The sequence below is a fragment of the Microchirus variegatus genome, assembly GCF_963457635.1.
Source record: "Microchirus variegatus genome assembly, chromosome: 21".
NCBI lineage: Eukaryota > Metazoa > Chordata > Actinopteri > Pleuronectiformes > Soleidae > Microchirus > Microchirus variegatus.
Window position 1 is genome coordinate 13737774 of NC_139822.1, and position 18247 is coordinate 13756020.

At 40.9% G+C, this 18247-nt stretch overlaps 1 protein-coding gene across 1 annotated transcript in view; it reads left to right on the forward strand.

Moving 5' to 3' along the window:
* Positions 1 to 4666: 4666 nt before the first annotated feature.
* myt1lb (myelin transcription factor 1-like, b) overlaps positions 4667 to 18247 on the forward strand; it is a gene marked incomplete at both ends in the record, with an annotated part of 65958 nt that continues 52377 nt past the window's right edge. The window contains 2 exons of the mRNA XM_083908150.1: positions 4667 to 4712; positions 6921 to 6954. Of these exons, the coding sequence (XP_083764276.1) occupies positions 4667 to 4712; positions 6921 to 6954 (80 nt within the window). The remainder of the gene's footprint in view (positions 4713 to 6920; positions 6955 to 18247) is intronic.

The window sequence follows — 18247 nt, forward strand, 5'->3', positions numbered from 1 at the left end:
AAAGGTGGAAGACACACACGGCAAAGAACCATCAGGTGGAATTGAACCTGGGTCACTGCAAATGGGTCCTTTGCCCAATGGGGAAACAACTGAGCTATCACACACATGATTATAGGCTTACAGGAGATGGTGTGCATCAAAAATGGAATGCAGCCCGCAGCAGGTTTCATCCCAAGTCTTGTGTATGAGGAAAGTAGACGATAAAGTCGTAAACTGGAGAGAATATCTGTCATATTTTTTTAATTAATACATTGTCGGGGGAGAATATACCAAAGTCATCAGTCCATTAATTTTTTTTGCCACTTGGGGCATCTCCATGTGAGGGTCCAGGGGGTTGTGACCGGGATCTATATTGGTGACCTTTTTTGCTGTGAGGCAACAATGCCAGCCACTGCACCAGCCCCCTTTTGAATCATACTTTTTAATAATCCTTAAAGGTGCCATATGTAAGAATGTGGCCAAACACGGTTACTACATTCAAATTCAAAATGCCGAGGTCTTTTAAGTTTCGTTTTCTGACGTAACTGGCAACCCATGGTTGCTCGGTAGCTGAGACTCTACTGACTGCAATGATTGGTAGACGGCGGTAGGTGGCGCCACATGCCAAAACATGATTTGCAGTCTGCAAAATATTTTTATTTAATGCAAATATTTTGGCTGCACTGTTGTTGTTGGTGAGTTCAGTTTGTTATATGAACATTATTCCTGAGTCTGAATATATATATATATGACATATTAGGATGATTTTATGGCCAGTTGCTTTAGATTTATTACATAATGCACCTTTAATTATCATTATTAATCTCTTTGTACACAATGCAAATTGTGAAAATGTCGTGATTACATTACTGCTGTGCGCCCAAGTTAGTCTTAATATAATTCAGTATTTTGCTTTCATATGAGTGAGCGATTGCCTTAATAACTGCTGTTATAAGATGGCTGTGTAATTGTGGTACAAATAACACAATAAGCAATTTGAATTCTTATTTATATATATATATATATATATATATATAAAAGAAATGCATGCTGCTTGGGTAATAAGATCATTATATGTGTTTTGTTTATCTAACCTCAACTTTCTTTGGAGCGGGGATGGACGTGACTCTGTGGCTTTTCATCCAGGCCCATAATGCCATCGATCAAGGGTCTAATTGAGACACAGACAGAGGGAGTGGGCCTCCTCCTCCTAATCCTCAATAAGCAGGCTAACCTTCATTACAGCCATGACATTTTCCCATGGGGCGTTAAGAGAGCGAGAGAGAGAGAGAGAGAGACAGACTGAATATGAAGGGCTCTGCAACATATGGCCAGATACAGAGGCATGTAAGCTTCCTGGTGTCTCAGTCTCATGAGGAGCCTTGAGGGAAGGAAGGAGGTGACCTGACTTCCACTGCTGCTGCCGTTATTGTTGCTATTGTTTTTTTTACTCTTGCTGCTGCAGGTATCACTTGTTGTCGACGCTGATGCATGTTTTTGCTGTAGATAGACACGCGTCCATATTAACATGCACTTCGACTAAGCTTGCATTAATATCAGTGTATATTATGGTCGGTGGATGTCTATTTGTCTCTTACATTTCATTCGTAGGTCTATTTTTCTGACGGATGTAGAGTCGAGCTTCAGTTCGATATTTACTGTGGACTGTGACTTTATATCATAAATGACGCCATAATATCTCCTCTAAAGGAAGCACTTAAACATATCCGCCGCGTAGATACGACGTGTTTTAATTGCCGTAGACCATTGGTTCTCAAAGTGCGGCCCGGGGGCCAATGTCGGCCCGCTGAAACATTTCTGGCGGCCCCGCAATGAATTACAGTTGATAGTTTTAATCCGGGAGCTATACTAAGCTTGTTCAATGTTTATTGGACATTACTGGATACAGACCAATAAGTGTAAACAAAAATTCTGGGTATTTACCTGGTTTCTATATGGCAAATTTTAGTGTATTATTGGGGTATAAGCTGGTAATAAGCAGGTAGCTACAGTCCCCAATTACTAGCTATTTAAATATATGGTAACAGAAATGTTTTACTTGGTATTAACCTGTAATTAGAAGGTAAGAATGGCCAAAATACTGGGTAATTTCCCAGTAAATTACAAAGCGTTATTATATTAACGCTTATATTACTTAACGCTAAACTGTAGAACTGCAATCTGGTCATTACAATTATTACAAATGGGATTTCTTTCTGTTTTTTTTCCTTTGGCAGCCCTCAGTCCAATGTTGGGTTCCTAAATTGGCCCTCAGGTATCAAAACTTTGAGAACCCCTGGTGTAGAACATAGAACAAACAATATTTGGACAGATAAAGTGCAACCTATTAGCGAACTCATTTCCAGCACATTTTTTGCAGCTTTATTTGTAAACACATGGCTGTCACATGGTTATTGCAGCTGCTGTTGCACAGTTTTGCATTTAGGGAAAAAGACGAATGTCAAGAGAGGAAGTGGAAGGTAACGGGAACAGTAGCATGGAAATAAACAATGCAATAACTGAAATTAAACATGTATAATAATGAAGTTAGAGATAATAAATAAGAAAACCTCTAAGTTTACATTTAAAAATGGGTTCTTGTTTAATTATTCAGTAGTTTGTTTTCGGCTTTGTTGCACAGTAAAGAGAGAGAGCGTGAGGGATACACACACACACACCCACACAATACCCTCTGCCGTCCCGAAATACTTCAGGTCGTTTTTTTTCTCCCCCTCCCTGCTGCACTAATAAGATTTACAAGGGATCCTTGCATTCGCTGATTTTATTTTTCTCTCGTTGAAACATTTATGGGCATTCATAAAGTAACACACCATTAGGGCTGAGGGGCTCTACAGTACACTAAGTGTGGTGTTAATAAATCATGTTTAATAAAAAGAGACATCCAAACAGGAGCCACAGCCCCCACAGTCATAGTCCAAACTCAGCAAGCACGAATATTTAGGGACATCAGGAAATAGCAGCGAGGACCTGAGGTGTTCAGGAGCCTCAGCAGTTTATCTGTGAGAGGAGTCTGTAGGTCTCACATACGTGAAAGACTCTAGAGGTGGAGTAATAATGCTTTTTCTAGCATGTTGAGAGTTTGAAAGGTTTGATCGCAGAGGCGGATATAGGAGGAATGGAAGCAGCAGCACAGTTGATGTATGGTTCTGAAGTGTCTTCACTACATCTGTACAATTACCAAATGGATGGTCACACATTGATAAATGTGTGCTTGAATAGGCTGTGCCAAAAAAGTGGAGAAGATGGACTGACTGATACTTTACTGGAGTAAAGCTAAAGAAAAAAAAAAAAAACAGTCATATCTTCAATCCAGGACTAATCCTGTGTGTATCTGAGTTTCCTCCGATTCAGAGTACACACTTCAGTCATAAATATCCATACATTTATGATATTGATACACTGTGATACTGTATTAATAGTGTTTTTCTTCAGTCCTTTGAGTCTTTCTCTGAACCGTAAGAAGTTATTTTATGCAAATATTAGAGTTTCTTTTTGTTGTTCAAAGACAATCTAACAGATTATGTTTTCTGGACTGCAATCTTATATGGAAAGATATTCAGTTGCAACCCCTGCATATGTATTATGAACTATTTATTGTATCTACTATATATATATATATATATATATATATATATACAGTATAGTGTATAAATATGCATATGTATGTATATATGTATATGTATATTTGTGTATATATATATACACAGATACACATATGTATGATTTACTTTTAATGATTTCTTAGTTCTATGGAGCAAAGAAAATATTCACATATAAGAGGCTAACACAATCAGAAATCTTGTTTTCTGTATATATATGTATATATATATGTATGTATGTATCTATATGTATGTATATATGTGTATAGATACATATACACATATATCATTTAATTTTAATGATTTCTTTGTTATATGGAGCAAAGAAACTAAGAAAATATTCACACATAAGAAGCTAAAACAAACAGAAATCTTGTTTTAATCATGAAAAAAGCTTCAAACTGATTTATCAAAATAGCTTAAAGATTAATTTAGTAATCTATTTATAGTCGATTAATCGAGTAATTGCTTTAGCTCTAATCATACCACACTGTCACTATCATATGGTATTATACCATACCACATTGTATCATATCATTCCATATCATAACGTATTTGATCGAATATGCCGATATGATACTTGGTGTCAGTATCGGTCCAATTCTGGTCAAAATCAGTGGATCAGATAGAGAAAAGTAGCTTAAATAACTTACCTTAATAAACTTCAGCAATTACAAAGATGCTATAAGAGTGTGATAACGGTATTGACAAAAAATAGAGGCCTATGAAGACATATTGTGTCATACCACATCTACATATCCTATCATATAGCATCGTACTGATTCTTCTTGTCAAAACACGGACCGACAAAGCACGTCAAATTGATCTGTGATTAAATCCGTGAATTTGTCATTTTACGTAAAACTGCACAATTCAGTCACTCGGTCACCTGTGCGAAATCTCTCCTCGGGATGTTTCGCAAACATCCGCCGCGAAATGGACGTTTGACGAGCGAGCTGAAAGCATATTTACCCAAACGAAACGTGAATTTGCGTCGTCGTCCGTCCGTCTGTGTGTGTGTGTCTGTCTGCCATGTATTTAACAGCGTGTTTGTGCCTTCCCTGCAGATGGAGCTGGATGCAGACGATAAGCGCCATCGAACACGCTCCAAAGGTATCTGCATGGATACACACACACACAGCAATGCCATTCAGGGTGACCTTCACACACACAAGCACGTACACACACCAGTGCACACATTTCTCTTGTGTTTATACCAGAAAAACACTCACACTGTCCCCAGTTTAAAGCTTTTATTCCAGATTAAATACCGTCACAGTGTGCTGAATGTAAAGCAACAAAAATGATCCATTGGGGCGAAATGAAAACATTGTAAGTTCACGTTTTAGCTGACAAAGCAGCGGCGTTCCTTTTTTTTTTTTTTTTTACCACACTTATGTGTTATTACAGTAAACACAGCTGCTGCATAACTCGCTCACATAAAACCACGCAGCAGACCTTGAGGAGTCTCAGAAGTCGGCGGCTGCTCCGCTCGCCCTCGTAGGTTTATGGAATCTAAAAGGAGGTTCTCATCAGAGGACTCTCTTGATGCATATTTCATCGCCCTCTGACTTCAGAAAGTACGAAACAAAGACGATGAAAAACAAATGGAAGGTGGCGACCGTTCCCCACTTTTCGACTGAGTTACCGTCGCGAAGTCTGCGAATGGAGGATCGGCGCGGCGATCATCTTTTACGGGCGGCAAACTTAATCACTCCATCATTCACTTCCTCTTCACGCGCTCCAGAAGAATATGCTGTGTATTTCTTAGTTTCATTGTGTGAGGGGTTGAGGGCATGATGCACTGCATAAATTTCACACTTATAATTTAGAATCTGGCTGACAGTTAATAAATTGCAAGTGGTGATCATAAGGAGGGATTCTTTTGTCTCTGGTAGCTCTCGCTTTGTGCTCACTGTGTTGTTTTAAGTCGTTTTAGTCAGTTATTGGACTTCAACCAAAGTTTGCTTGGGTTTATTTCGCAACCCCAAATATTTGAAATATCACAAGATGGAAATCCTGCTAATTATCTGTCAACCACTGTGTGTTTTTAGTGGTTGACACTATGTTAATTAGCCATTAGAATGTGACATACACAAGCCATTGTCCATCAAAGTGGAAACACAAAAACAAAAGTGTCAAAATGAAAACGCGAAAAGATTGTTCTTTAATGTGAAATTACTAATACAACAGCTAAAAATCCACAATCGACCAATGATGTTCTGACACCAAAAACACTTCACTTTATCACATTGTATTCACCACAGTCTTATATCTGTCATGAATGACTTTCACCTTTATCATTATTAGCTGTTAATTGTATGTATTATACCAGTGGTGGTTGCTGGTCTTTGAAACAGGGGAAACCTCAATCCAGGCCCAGTTATTTAGTTATAAATTCTGCAAACGAACCACTAGAAGGTATTGTGTAAAACTGAAATGATATAAAAGCGTTTTTATTTACAGTGTATACACTACCGTTCAAAAAGTTTGGGCTCACCTATACAAATTTTGTTGTGTTTTCCATTAAAAGTCACACTTTTATTCATCAAAAGAGTTGGAAAATGAAAAGAAAGTATAGTCAAGACATTGACAAGATTAGAAATAATGATTTTTTTTTTCAGCTGTGCTAACAAGCGTTTTCTGTAATTGTAACGCAATTAGCAAACACAATGTACCATGAGAACACTGGAAATGGGCCTCTATACACCTATGTACATATTCCATTAAAAACCAGACGTTTGCAGCTAGAATAGTCGTTTACCACATTAACAATGTAAAGAGTGTATTTATGATTCATTTAATGTTATATTAATTTTTTTTTAAAAGTGCTTTTCCTTCAAAAATAACGACATTTCTAAGTGACCCCAAACTTTTGAACGGTAGTGTAAACAAAAATGTGTGTGTAAATAACACACAACGACCAGCTACTTGTCTACAGACTTCCCTCACGAAATCCACACAGGACTGAGACGGAAAAGGCTCAATCAAAAAGGTGGTTCCGCCTTTAAGACAGTTCCTCCAATCGTCACGCCGAAGCCCAGTGTCCGCCCACTGCTCCGTTGACTTTTAGAGAAGCTGAGCTTCCCTGAGAGTGAAAACCTAAGCTAACTGATTTTGACCGAGCTAGTGACACGTCCTAATCGTGTTCTGGCACCACGTTTAGTACTGAAATGAAACTGAAACTGAGCTTCCTGTGCTGTCAATCGCCACTGGTATATGCTGAGAAAGCCACCTACTGAATGATCTGAACGCTAAATATCTGCAAAATCCGTTTTGTTTTAAAATCGTCCTCGTTCTCTCTCTGTGTCTTTCTCTCAGTGCCTGTGGATCCAGCATTAACGGAGCTTTTCAGGTCAGTGGGTATTTGAAAAAACTGCTTTGCACCAATACACGCAAACACACGCACACACACACATACACACACACGCCACAGAAACCAGTGCACAGACAGACATAACAAAGAGTCGCACACACACACACACACACACACACACACAGTCACAGGCAGAATTGGCTTGTTGTTGTTCAGACAGTCAAACAGAAACCTGGTTCGACTGTCAACTTAATGTACATGTCTGTCTCCCCTGTCATGTTTGATTACTGCCCTCGTATTAGCAACTCCGCAGCGCTGCGTGTGCTCTGATTGCGCTCGCTCTCCGTTTCCTCTGCCTCGCTGTGTTTTCTTGTTTTATTATTTTATTTATTTTATTCCTCCTCCGTGAAGTGATACTAAGGTTATTTCACTTCTTCTCTCCTCACTCCTCCATCGCAGTGTGAATTTCTCACTTTGTGTCCCTCTTCTTTTTTTTTTCTTTCCTTCCTTTGGACAACTTCATCGTCACCACATTTGATTTCCGCAGAAGAGAAACAACAGTGTGTTGCCTTTAGTTCGTGCTTCCTTCCCCGTATGAAATATTAAACAAGAGGGTTTTTCGTCCTCCTTTAATGTTCCAACTAGTGGAGCTAAATAATTCCGTCTTTGTCGCTTGTGCTTGATGATTTTTTTAGCGTGATCACCGAATTATCAGTTCATTACTAATGCAGCAAAACTGTTTTCCGTCATTCTGTGCCCACAGCTTTTAAGTTCCTTTTGGGTGAGATGAGTGGGTGGAAGGTAGAACGCAACTTTATTTCTAATTTGTGGGTTTAGAAAAGTTCTTCTCCAGTATGTTTTTAAAAAATATGTAAAATTGTACATAATGTGAGAGTAGCTTGAAGTTTACGAGAGCCTTGTTGGACTGTCTTGCCCCATTTTTGAACTTTGAATCTCCAGTTGTGGGCTTCCTAAGAACACTGTGCACATTGGATGTTTGTCTCAAAAGTTTGTCTCAAAAGTACTTTCATCGCATGTAACAATGTCGTCCTTTACACCTTGACCTCCTCTGTTTGCACAATTATTGCCATTTCTGGTCTCCCACTGTGCAAAAAAAAAAACATTTAATCCCAGGTTTTAAAGGTTTTTTTTTACCAATGTGTTTAATCAGCATTCACTCCCAGATCAAAAGACTGCATTGCAAGTGGGTTTTTATTGGCTTCAGCTCTGATTTGCATCAGTGGGGAGTGCAATACTCGATTTAGGATTGGTAGCAATGCAAATGCACGGTTAATTTCCTGCACAGAGCAAATGTTAGTGGTAAAACTCAGATCAACTCAATTAAAAATTCTATCAAATTAAAACGGTGCAACATAATCATGATTGTAATCTCCATGGTGTTGTTGTTGTCCTTTTTCCAAATGGCTTTTTTTTATGGCAATTTTTTGAGCAATTACTCGATTATTTGACGACAACTAAATGAATTGTTGACTATTTTCGATAATAGTTGGTTTGAGGACATTTGAGAACGTCATAATTCCCAGGTTTGAGAAACAATAATACATTTTTTTCCCCATATTTTTTTGATATTTTATGGACCAAACAATAAGAGAATAAAAGTGAGTTGCTGCCAGTGAGTAGTATTTTTTGACTTACAAAGCCAAAGTCTTTCTCTTTGAATCAATAGAAATCCTTATTTATTTTGCGGATAAAGGACCGGTTCGTTAATTCCGATCGACTTCTAATGACGTCACAGCGAATATTTCACAATAAATGCCTTTTTGGACTGGAAAGAGAGTGAGTGAGTGAGGGAGAGGGAGTCGGTCGGTCGGTGTCAGTCACTTAATCAGGAAGTGAGCAGAAGCTCGCGATCCCACGTAGCTCCCTGACATCATCAAACTTATTTTTTGAATAAGAGAAAGACCCATAGATCTACGGAGCTACAAAACTAAAGCAGCTTTCAAAGAATCCAAGTTTAGTCCATTCATGTTGCACACTAGTTCCGTTAGTGAAGTTAGCCTTGTTTTTACTAAACGTATACCATCAGTTTGCATCGTATGCTTGGAGATTGGTGTTTTCGTGTCCTCTACATGTCTTTGCAAGTTGTTTCCACCCCAAGTAATGTGTGAATTTAGTTTTGTCCTTGGTTGTATGTTATGGGCTGGTTGCATTCACGATAAGAGGTTCCTGCCTACCTTTTATATCAATAAATAATATTCCACCTGGAAGATTACTGTGTAGCCTTTAGCTGATATCCATAGATAGCACAGGCTGCACTCTCCCTCCTCTATCTCTCTCCCTCTCTTCCCAATCCTTCACGCTCCCTCTGATTCCATTCATTCTCTCCTTCACATTTTCATTTTGTGCCATCATTCTCATCTCACTTTTCCCTCTCTGCCACTCTTTTTTCTTTCCCCCGTCTTTTGCTCTCTCTCTCCCTCATCCTGCTGCCGCCTGCCTGCAGATAGTAATTAATCAGGGGATCGATGTGAAGCCTATCTCCAGGCCGAGGCGTCCATAATGTCGATAATGCTGCTCGATGGCCTCCCTCCCCGGAGAGCTGATAGTCTTCAGGACGAACACGCTTGACTTTGCATGGAAGCAGTGCAGGCTGGGTCAGAGAGGCTGCTGCTGCTGCTTCTCTACTTGTATTTGTGTGTGTACGCACACATGTAAGGCTGTGATCTCACACACACACACACTCTCATCTGGGTTTAGAATTATCTGTATTGACAAGTGTGACGTGAATGAGAGTGAATCACGAGTGAGTGGCTGAAACTGATGAAATGCAAACGAACTGCAGTTGCATCTGCACTCTCGGCTGCATGCACTTACTGAGGATGTGGCATTATAAAGAGATCAGGGTGTAGACAGGTGTGTGATTGTGGTTGTACACTAGCGTGCCCCCATCACAGGTTCCGTCCAGAAAACTAAAGTAAAGTAAAGTAAAGCCATGTGAGACATTGAGAAGGGTTAATTTGCAGAAATGGAATAATGTTTGGTTTCAGAGCCGTAACCTTAGCTCAGCCTTCAAAAATGGAATGGTCAGGCTTTAAGAAAATCATATTTCTTCCGCAGTCTTTCATGCCTTTTGCATTTTGAAGTGGAAGCCTACTATGCAAACAAAGAAAACTGACATCTTTTATATGCAAAGGCTATTAGTTCCCTGTGAATAAAGTTGTAACATTTATCTTGAGAGTTAGCTGGGTTTTTTTTTTGGACATAAGCCTACACTTGAAAGAATAGTTGGATACTGTCTTGTTTGGGTAAATAACTGTGTTACAATGTTAAGGTGGATTGTTAGTCTCTTGAGTTTATATATATTTGAACCAGCATTTATTTTTCACTCAAATATGTTGTTGGTTTAAACAATCGAGAGTGAAAATAGTGAAAATATGGTTTGGAAGATGAAGTTGAAGATGAAGCCCCGGCAGTGACATGACAAGACAGTGTGAAATAACAATTTTTTTTTAGTCCATTTCTGTTCTTTGACACATTTAAAATCACCAACTTCACTTCATGGGTCTCAACAAAATTATGCTAATGAGGTCCCCTGACTCTCCTAGCTTCGGGCACAGTGTTCACCCCTCGGATTACAGGTGGACAGATCACAGAGATCAGATCGCTCAAACCAGACACAATAGTCATGAGAACGTTAATAAGTGGAAATGTTGACGTCAAACATAAAGATGTCCTCAAAGCCAGGGGTCGACTGTTAGAGACAGATTTCACAGCATAAACGTCCCTCTCCAAATCTCAATATTGTCCTTTGCAGATTTACAGTCTGCCATGTTTAATCATGTTTGTTGTCGTGTATGCATTAGGGTCGTGCACACAAGCTCAAATTGGGAAGTAAAGCTTTATGCCAGAGATTGTACCTTCATTTTCTGGATATAAATGGCTCATCCTGTGGTAATCCAATTTCAAAAGACAAGAAGAGCCATCGAACTAGGACAGCACAGGCTTTTTTACTAATTATGGTGTTTAAAGCACAGTGAATTTTAAACAAAGATTTTGAGGATATATCTATCTGCTAGCTGTTAGCTGTTGTGTAGTCGTGCACATTGCAGTCCTTGCAGCATCACATTATCAATCCGCTCTGAATCTATCATTGTGCTCGGGTGATGGATGCCTGGCTTCCAGGAACACGGTATTTGTTCACTTCAGTGTATGAGAAAAGAAAACACACAGAAACTATCAATATGAGAGGATTTTCAAGGTGGAAGACGCGTCGCCTAAGGCGGGCTTTGCCGAGGCAAACTATTCACTCCCCCTTATTTGCATTAATCAAAGAATAAATAAATAAAAAAAAATCGAGGAAAGCAAATCCAGATTTGCACGATATCACCTTGAGCACATAGATTTCATTGTCAGTTCTGGTGTGCTTTAGCGCTGAAGTGTTGAGAACAGTTAAGTAAGGGGGGGATAACGGCTAAAGCCCCTCATTTTTTCCCCTGTCAGATTTCTGCCGCCGTACAAAAGACATAAGGTCGTCCTCGGTCGCAGGACCGGCTGGATGATGCCAGCCCCTGCTTTAATTGCCGGTGTCAGACCCCCCGAAACGTGGCCGAACAGGAAATGATCAAGTTAATGAAAACCTTTTAATTATTCACCATAATTGTAGAGCGTGATGATGAGTGTGTCGGTGAATCCCTGGCAAAGTCTCTAACTCACACACACACAGTCTCCCTTCTTTCATTCTCTTTGTCTCACCCACATGTGAACACTTGCTTTCCCATGGTGCTCCCCCTCATCCTTATTACTCACCGTTCTCTAAAGCGCTATAGAACAAGCCAGATCAGTCTGTGTGTGTTATAATTACTCTGCCCTTGTCTCCTCTGGGTTGTTCCTCCTCCTCCTCCACCACAGTCTGTATGCCCACCGGCCTGAGCCCCTGCAGCCATTCTGCACATCACTTCGGGGCTGACAGGCACTGGCATATTGATCTGAGAGGTGGAGAGCACGCGAATGAAAAGAAGTCTTCTCTTGCATTCGCTGTCACCGTCTATTTGTCATGATACTTACGCGCACAATACCCACCACACGTTTGCCCACTGTGCACACCGGATAATTAAAGACAACTAAAACAAACATGAGCATATCAGTTCATTACCATGTGTATCTGAGACTCCTTCCTGTCGTACTCGCTGTTTATAATTTTTTCATCCCTTTACTCTTGTCATTACCCCGTCTCCTCTCCTTCCTGCCTTACATTTTGCTCCCTTTTTCCACTCTAAAATACTCGCTGCTGCTCCCTCCTTCCTTCCTCTTCCTCTCCCTCCTCTCTCGGCTGTCTCTGGCAGAGCTAATTCCCTCTTCAGATGGTGCAGCTCTCATTTGCATACTTATCAAAGTGTTTGGACTATCCGACAGAAGCTGTAGGAAGGTGGGGTCATTAATATGTTAATTACCCCCCTCCCTCCCTCCCTCCCTCCCCCAGACGGAAGCGTACCATGCATATCCTCCACCTCTCTCTGCTTCACATGCAGCCTTTGAATGTTTGAATACCCTCAGAGGCCCTGCAAATGCCATAAGACTCTGAAGACATCCACACATGGGGGGTTTGGGTAGATTCACAGTGTGCGTGCATGTGTGCGTATAGTAAGCTAACATTAATTACATGTCTGCGGTCATGGATTAGCACCGTTTAAGTATGTTCGTGGGATATTTTTTGAGCCTTTATATGATGAACTGACCATTCGCTGAACCTCTCCGCGTCCAATCGCCGCCTTAGCAGCCGTAAGTAACGCACGACCTGTCGCACTTCGCGTTTCTCTGCTTGCCGAAGCTCTTTAAGAGCAATTTTTGTACATACATGTGGTGATGTGACATTTATAAAAGAGGTCCACCTCTTTTAAACTGCTCTTTGGTCAAAATAATGGGAATCAAGTTGTACAGGCTACGGGAGCTGGTCCTTTTGTGATTGTGGCATATTTTTCTAACAGTTCCTCTGTGGTTACTTTCTATCAATTTTTGGTTTACAGTCAAACCTCTGAACTGATATGCTGTGAATGCTACAGCTATAGAGCTCACTGCAGCCTGATGCCTGCTGTGGTCTGTGGAAACAACCTTGCAAATCATTTTGGTGGCGCTCGACCTGCTGTCCACACTATTACTACAAGAGTTTTTAAGTCTCTAATAAGGAGACTTTTTGAAAAGCTGCAGGATTTGATGTCGTCTGAAAACTCCCGGGTTTGCATTTTACTCCGAACGGGCAAGAAAAGAGGCTTTTTTTTGCTTAACTTCCTGAGTTGGTCTTATTAGTGTCACGTCAAAGTGTCGTTCCCTGATTTGTTACTTTCCTATCACATGACCCAGCTCCTTTTGACCTCAGCCAGAGAAAGGCTGAGATTACGTTAAAGGTGCATTATGTAAAAAATCTAAAGCAACTGGCCATAAAATCCTCCTAATATGTCAGAGAGACTCAGGAATAATGTTCATATAACAAACTGAACTCACCAACAACAGTACAGCCAAAATATTTGCATTAAAAATAATATTTTGCAGACTGCAAATCATGTTTATGTTTTGAAATCATGTTTTGGCATGTGGCGCCACCTACCGCCGTCTACCAATCATTGCAGTCTGTAGAGTCTCAGCTAGCGTCTCAGCTGCCGAGCAACCACGGGTTGCCAGTTACGTCAAAAACCTAAAAGACCTCGGTATTTTGAATTTGAATGTAGTAACCGTTTTTGGCCACATTCTTACATATGGCACCTTTGTTGATTCTTATTTCTGTTTTCCTGTATGAATAAGTTAGTTCTGCCTGTTACAGTGAATGGCTCTCAGTAAAATATATACCTTCTACCAAGGCACGACCTTTAAAGTCAATCGAACCTTATGACAGTCCAACAAAACTCCCTGGATCCTGGATCCCATCCTTTCACAAAGTTGAGTTAAAAAGCTTCCTTACATCAATATAACAGTTTGTATTATTATTTATAGAATTAGCAGGCTGCTGACATTTGTAGCAATCAAGTGCAAGTTCAAACCCCTATAACACGATCCTGACTTTAGACTGGCTGAGCAGGAAGCATTCAGCCAGAGACGCTGCTTTCAGCATGTTAATGGCATAGTTTTAGTTTAATTAGCTCACTAGCTACGTCTGATAAATCTGCTACCATTATCACTGTAAGCTGCACATGAGCCGTGCAAGGACAGACAACTTGGCAAGTGTGCCCACCGCTGAGTTTGAAGCTCATCCAAAGATACACAAATGTACATGCCGCACTATAAATAGACCAATTCTAATTCAAACAACCTTGAACAGAGCAAAGTTAATGGAGAATTTCTCCATTCATAGTCCGAGGCTAGATCTGCATACTGTTAAGCATGCCGCTCACGGGTCATTTTAAGTAACACAGTGACAATAATTGTTCTCTGTAAAGGATGCAGGCTCAGTAGTTTAGTCACTCGCACAAAAAAAAAAAGCAAAAAAAACCAACAATGGACATGGGGGACATCACATCACCATCGCCAAGCAACATTAAGCCATGTTTTCATCATGGTTCAGTTCAGTTTGGTACAGTATGGTGCAGTTTGGAGCGGTAAATTCTAGTCTAGCTCCTCCCGGACCGTACCATTTTCACTCTGGTTCCCCAAGGGAAGGGTGCCAAAAAATGGAATGGTTGGGGCCAGTTATTTTTGTACGATTCTTAATGGAAACTCAAAAGAAACTTTTGCCCATTGCATTTTATGCTGTGTTTCCAACACGGTACGGTTTGGATTGGTATAGTACGGTACAGCTTGGAAGGGTTTAAGCCCTGAGTCAGGCTTGCGTTTCAATTTAGAGCGCAGTACCTTTTTCTTGGTAGGCCGGGTGTGGCCTGTGTCAGCGAGATACATAGCGCAATTTTAGTTTTACTTTTAGTCATCATTGATACGGGTGACTGACTTGTCAAGTCAAATGGCAAGACCAAGGCAAACGTTGACGCAAGACATCTTGAGAAAATGCTTTTGTTTTCATGAGAAACTGAAGAAAGACCTCGCACAACTCCAGTGGAGCGATAATGTTGGCAAACAGGTGTGAGAGGTTCATGAGTGAAAGAGAAACATGAGAACAAATTCAACATTTTTTCTGCACAACACAAAGGTGACGAGGCACTCGAGTGCTTTCTAAAGTAGGTTTTTCATAATTAAATCCACGGGGCAGCAGCAAAGGAACGATTACGACATTGCCACTCACAAGTTTAAAGCTTTTTAAAGACTTCATCAAATAAAGTCTTTAAACCGGTGTCACTAGTCTTCCACTAGGAAGAGGAGGTGTGTACAGTTTGTGTGATGGATTGAATAAATGTGGAATGGAACAATACAGAATTTCAACATGAGGTCACAAAGATCACCAGCACTTGTTGGGTTTTTCCTTTTTTTTGTTGATGAATTGACTTTTTCGGTCCTGCCCTGTGAGTAAAAGCTAATCCATACTTCTGCAGTATAGCCTCACTTGCACCTCTCTAGAAATGTAACTGTACCTAATAGCAAGAGAGATCTCAAGTACTTGGACCACTTGGTACCATGTTTCTGTTTCTCACTGGTCTGACGGTCACAGTAAGTTCATTTAAAGTACACTCAGTTGGATGGGAACATCATCACCAAATAGTGTTTTGGTGGCTCAGTCACACCAGCACAACTGTTTAAGCCAATGCATGTGACATAATGGCTGTTACCCATCCTAGTTATCAATCAGGTTTTTAGATATATGGCCAGTTGAGGTGCTGTAATCAGTGTTTTTCATCATGATTATAGCGCATAACAGAAGAGTAATCTTTGAAGAGTACCTTGAGAAACAAGGTTGACCAATGATAACGGCATTAAAGGAAAAGACAGAGAGGTTAAACAAGATTAAAGGTGAGATGAGGAGAGCTTTCCCTTGTTCTTAACTGCAACAAAGGCTTCACAAATCCACCCGGCCTTTGCGACTCAACACACTTTTTTTCTCCGTGCCGACTGAAAGGGTGTTCAGATCAACCCACACAGGGCAGACTTAATAATTACTCTCACGTTGAATGCAATTTCCTTGCATGGGGGGGGGGGGGGGAATGATTGACAGATCGAATCCATAGTGTCAGGGGGGGCCAGCCACGCCCCCTTCTAACTAAGGCAGAAATTAGAGAACAGCAGGGGCTAAATTACACCTTAGCAGAGACCTGTGGCAAGAGGGCAGGCAGAGAAGCATGATGAATGAGAAAAGGATCAGAGCAGAAAGGTAGAGGGTGAGTCGCGTGGGAGCATGGAGATGATTGGAGGAATCGCTCAGAAATACATTTGTAGCGACACACAAGCGCCCGCACGCACACGACGCTGGAAGACACGGAAACACACACATTCTGAGGTAATGGGTCTGCAGTGCTATTGGAGTGCAAGAGGAGAGACACTTAAATGCCATCTCTACAGCTGGGATGCTATTTACTCCATCTCTCTCTCTGCCTCACTCACACACACACACATAAAAACACCAGTCTCCACTCTCTACTATGTCATCTTCTCAAAGCACTCAGCCCGATATGAGAGCAGAAAGCAACCAACAGAGTGGCACAATGAGTCTCAGGGTATCTACAGTGGAAGAGCGACGCAACAGCAGGAAGGTGGCAAATAGGCCAAACGGGTCCTTGCTTTTGTACACATCGTAGAGTAAGATCTAAGTGATGACAGACAACATCCACTGTGGCCACACTGAAGGTGAACCCATAAATGTAACGTCATAAAATGAATCATGACGGAGTGTGCAGACACATGATGTATCATGATGTATACAGCAGCAGAATAGTGTGTAGTGTTTTTATTCTGAGGGCTTTGGTTTACATTAAAGACACAGTCCGTAACTGCTGTCTAACACACGTTTTAGCTTGTTTATCTCATTATGCCCTGATGGCTGTCATTGAATACTGTTTGGAGAAATTTTAACCAGTCATTTTGTTCGACCAGTCTACCTTTGTGGGTCATTATGATATGGTTTGGTGTTTTCTCATCGGAGACTCGGACAGGAGTAGTCAGAATTAGCAATGCTGCTCTTTCCTCCACTAGGCTTCTAGCATTTGCCAGGTAGTGTATGGTTTTGTGTTGTGAGGGCAGATAAACCAGATGAATAAAGCCTGTAGCTTTATTGGTTTTGCAAGAGCATTGGTAGATTTTTCTGTAGCTGCTCTTAAATAAATCGCTAGTTGTCTGAAAAGTTGCTAAATCTTGTGACGCAGTTGCTAAGTTGGCGACACTGGCTTGTGCTAAAGTCAAATTTATGGGTGCTTTCTTGGGACAGAGCACTGTAGACCTGTACCAATTAATCGTATCTTAATCGATTAATGGGGTTGAGTGTCCACTTTATCCATATGAGGGTTACGGGGAGCTGGAGCCGATCAGGGTACACCCTGGGCAGGTGACCCGGGCCATTGCAGGGCAAAACACATAGAGATAAACAACCATTCACTCACACGTTCACACCTACGATCAATTTACAAAGTCCACTGAGTCACAGGAGAGTCTGGTTTCCTCTCAGACTGCATGAAGAAACCCAAAGGAACCAGGGAGAACATTGAAACTCCACACAGAAAGGCCCTTCGTCAGATTTTTCAGCTTTTTAAAAGTGAATATTACCTGGTTTCTCTGCTCCATATGACAAAGAACTCAAACACGACATTTTCTGACATGTTATGGACCAAACGACGAATAGATCGATTTGAAAGACAACTGAGAGATTAATCAATTATGAAAACAAAAGTTTTTCTTATTGTTCGGGCCCATTTGCCATTTTGCACAAGAGGGATAATTATCAAACTATTTATTTTATACTTATTATTAACCAATTTGAGCACAGTCAAGGCTAGCTACCTTTTTGCCCTTTCCAGGAACTTAAATTAGAGATTCAATTTAATATGTTAATTTCTGATAAACTGATAAACAACAAAAAAAAAAAAGCATGACAAGAGCTATGGTGTCTGCTGGTGCCAAACTACTTGTGGCTGCCATCTGATGGTCCATTAAGTGCTGCTAAGACAGATGGCATACTGTAGGCTTACCTCTATCTGGATAAAGTGCTGCCAGCCTGGCTTCAAGTGCCCTCGACTGGAGCAGAGCCTTCTGAACAGTCTCTTCACCTGGAGAGAGGGAGGCAAAGGGCAACACACTGACACACACGCGCGCATTCACGTGTGCATTCACACCTATGTAGTCTCTCTTAATGCAATGCGGACACAAATATAGACACACATGCCACACGCACTGACATCTCCACAAAAACCCTCACACACACACACACACAGCCTACTTCACATGTAGAGCAGCATTTCCCAGCTGAGTGCCTCTCTACAACCTGGCAATTTCAGCGGAAAGAGAATCC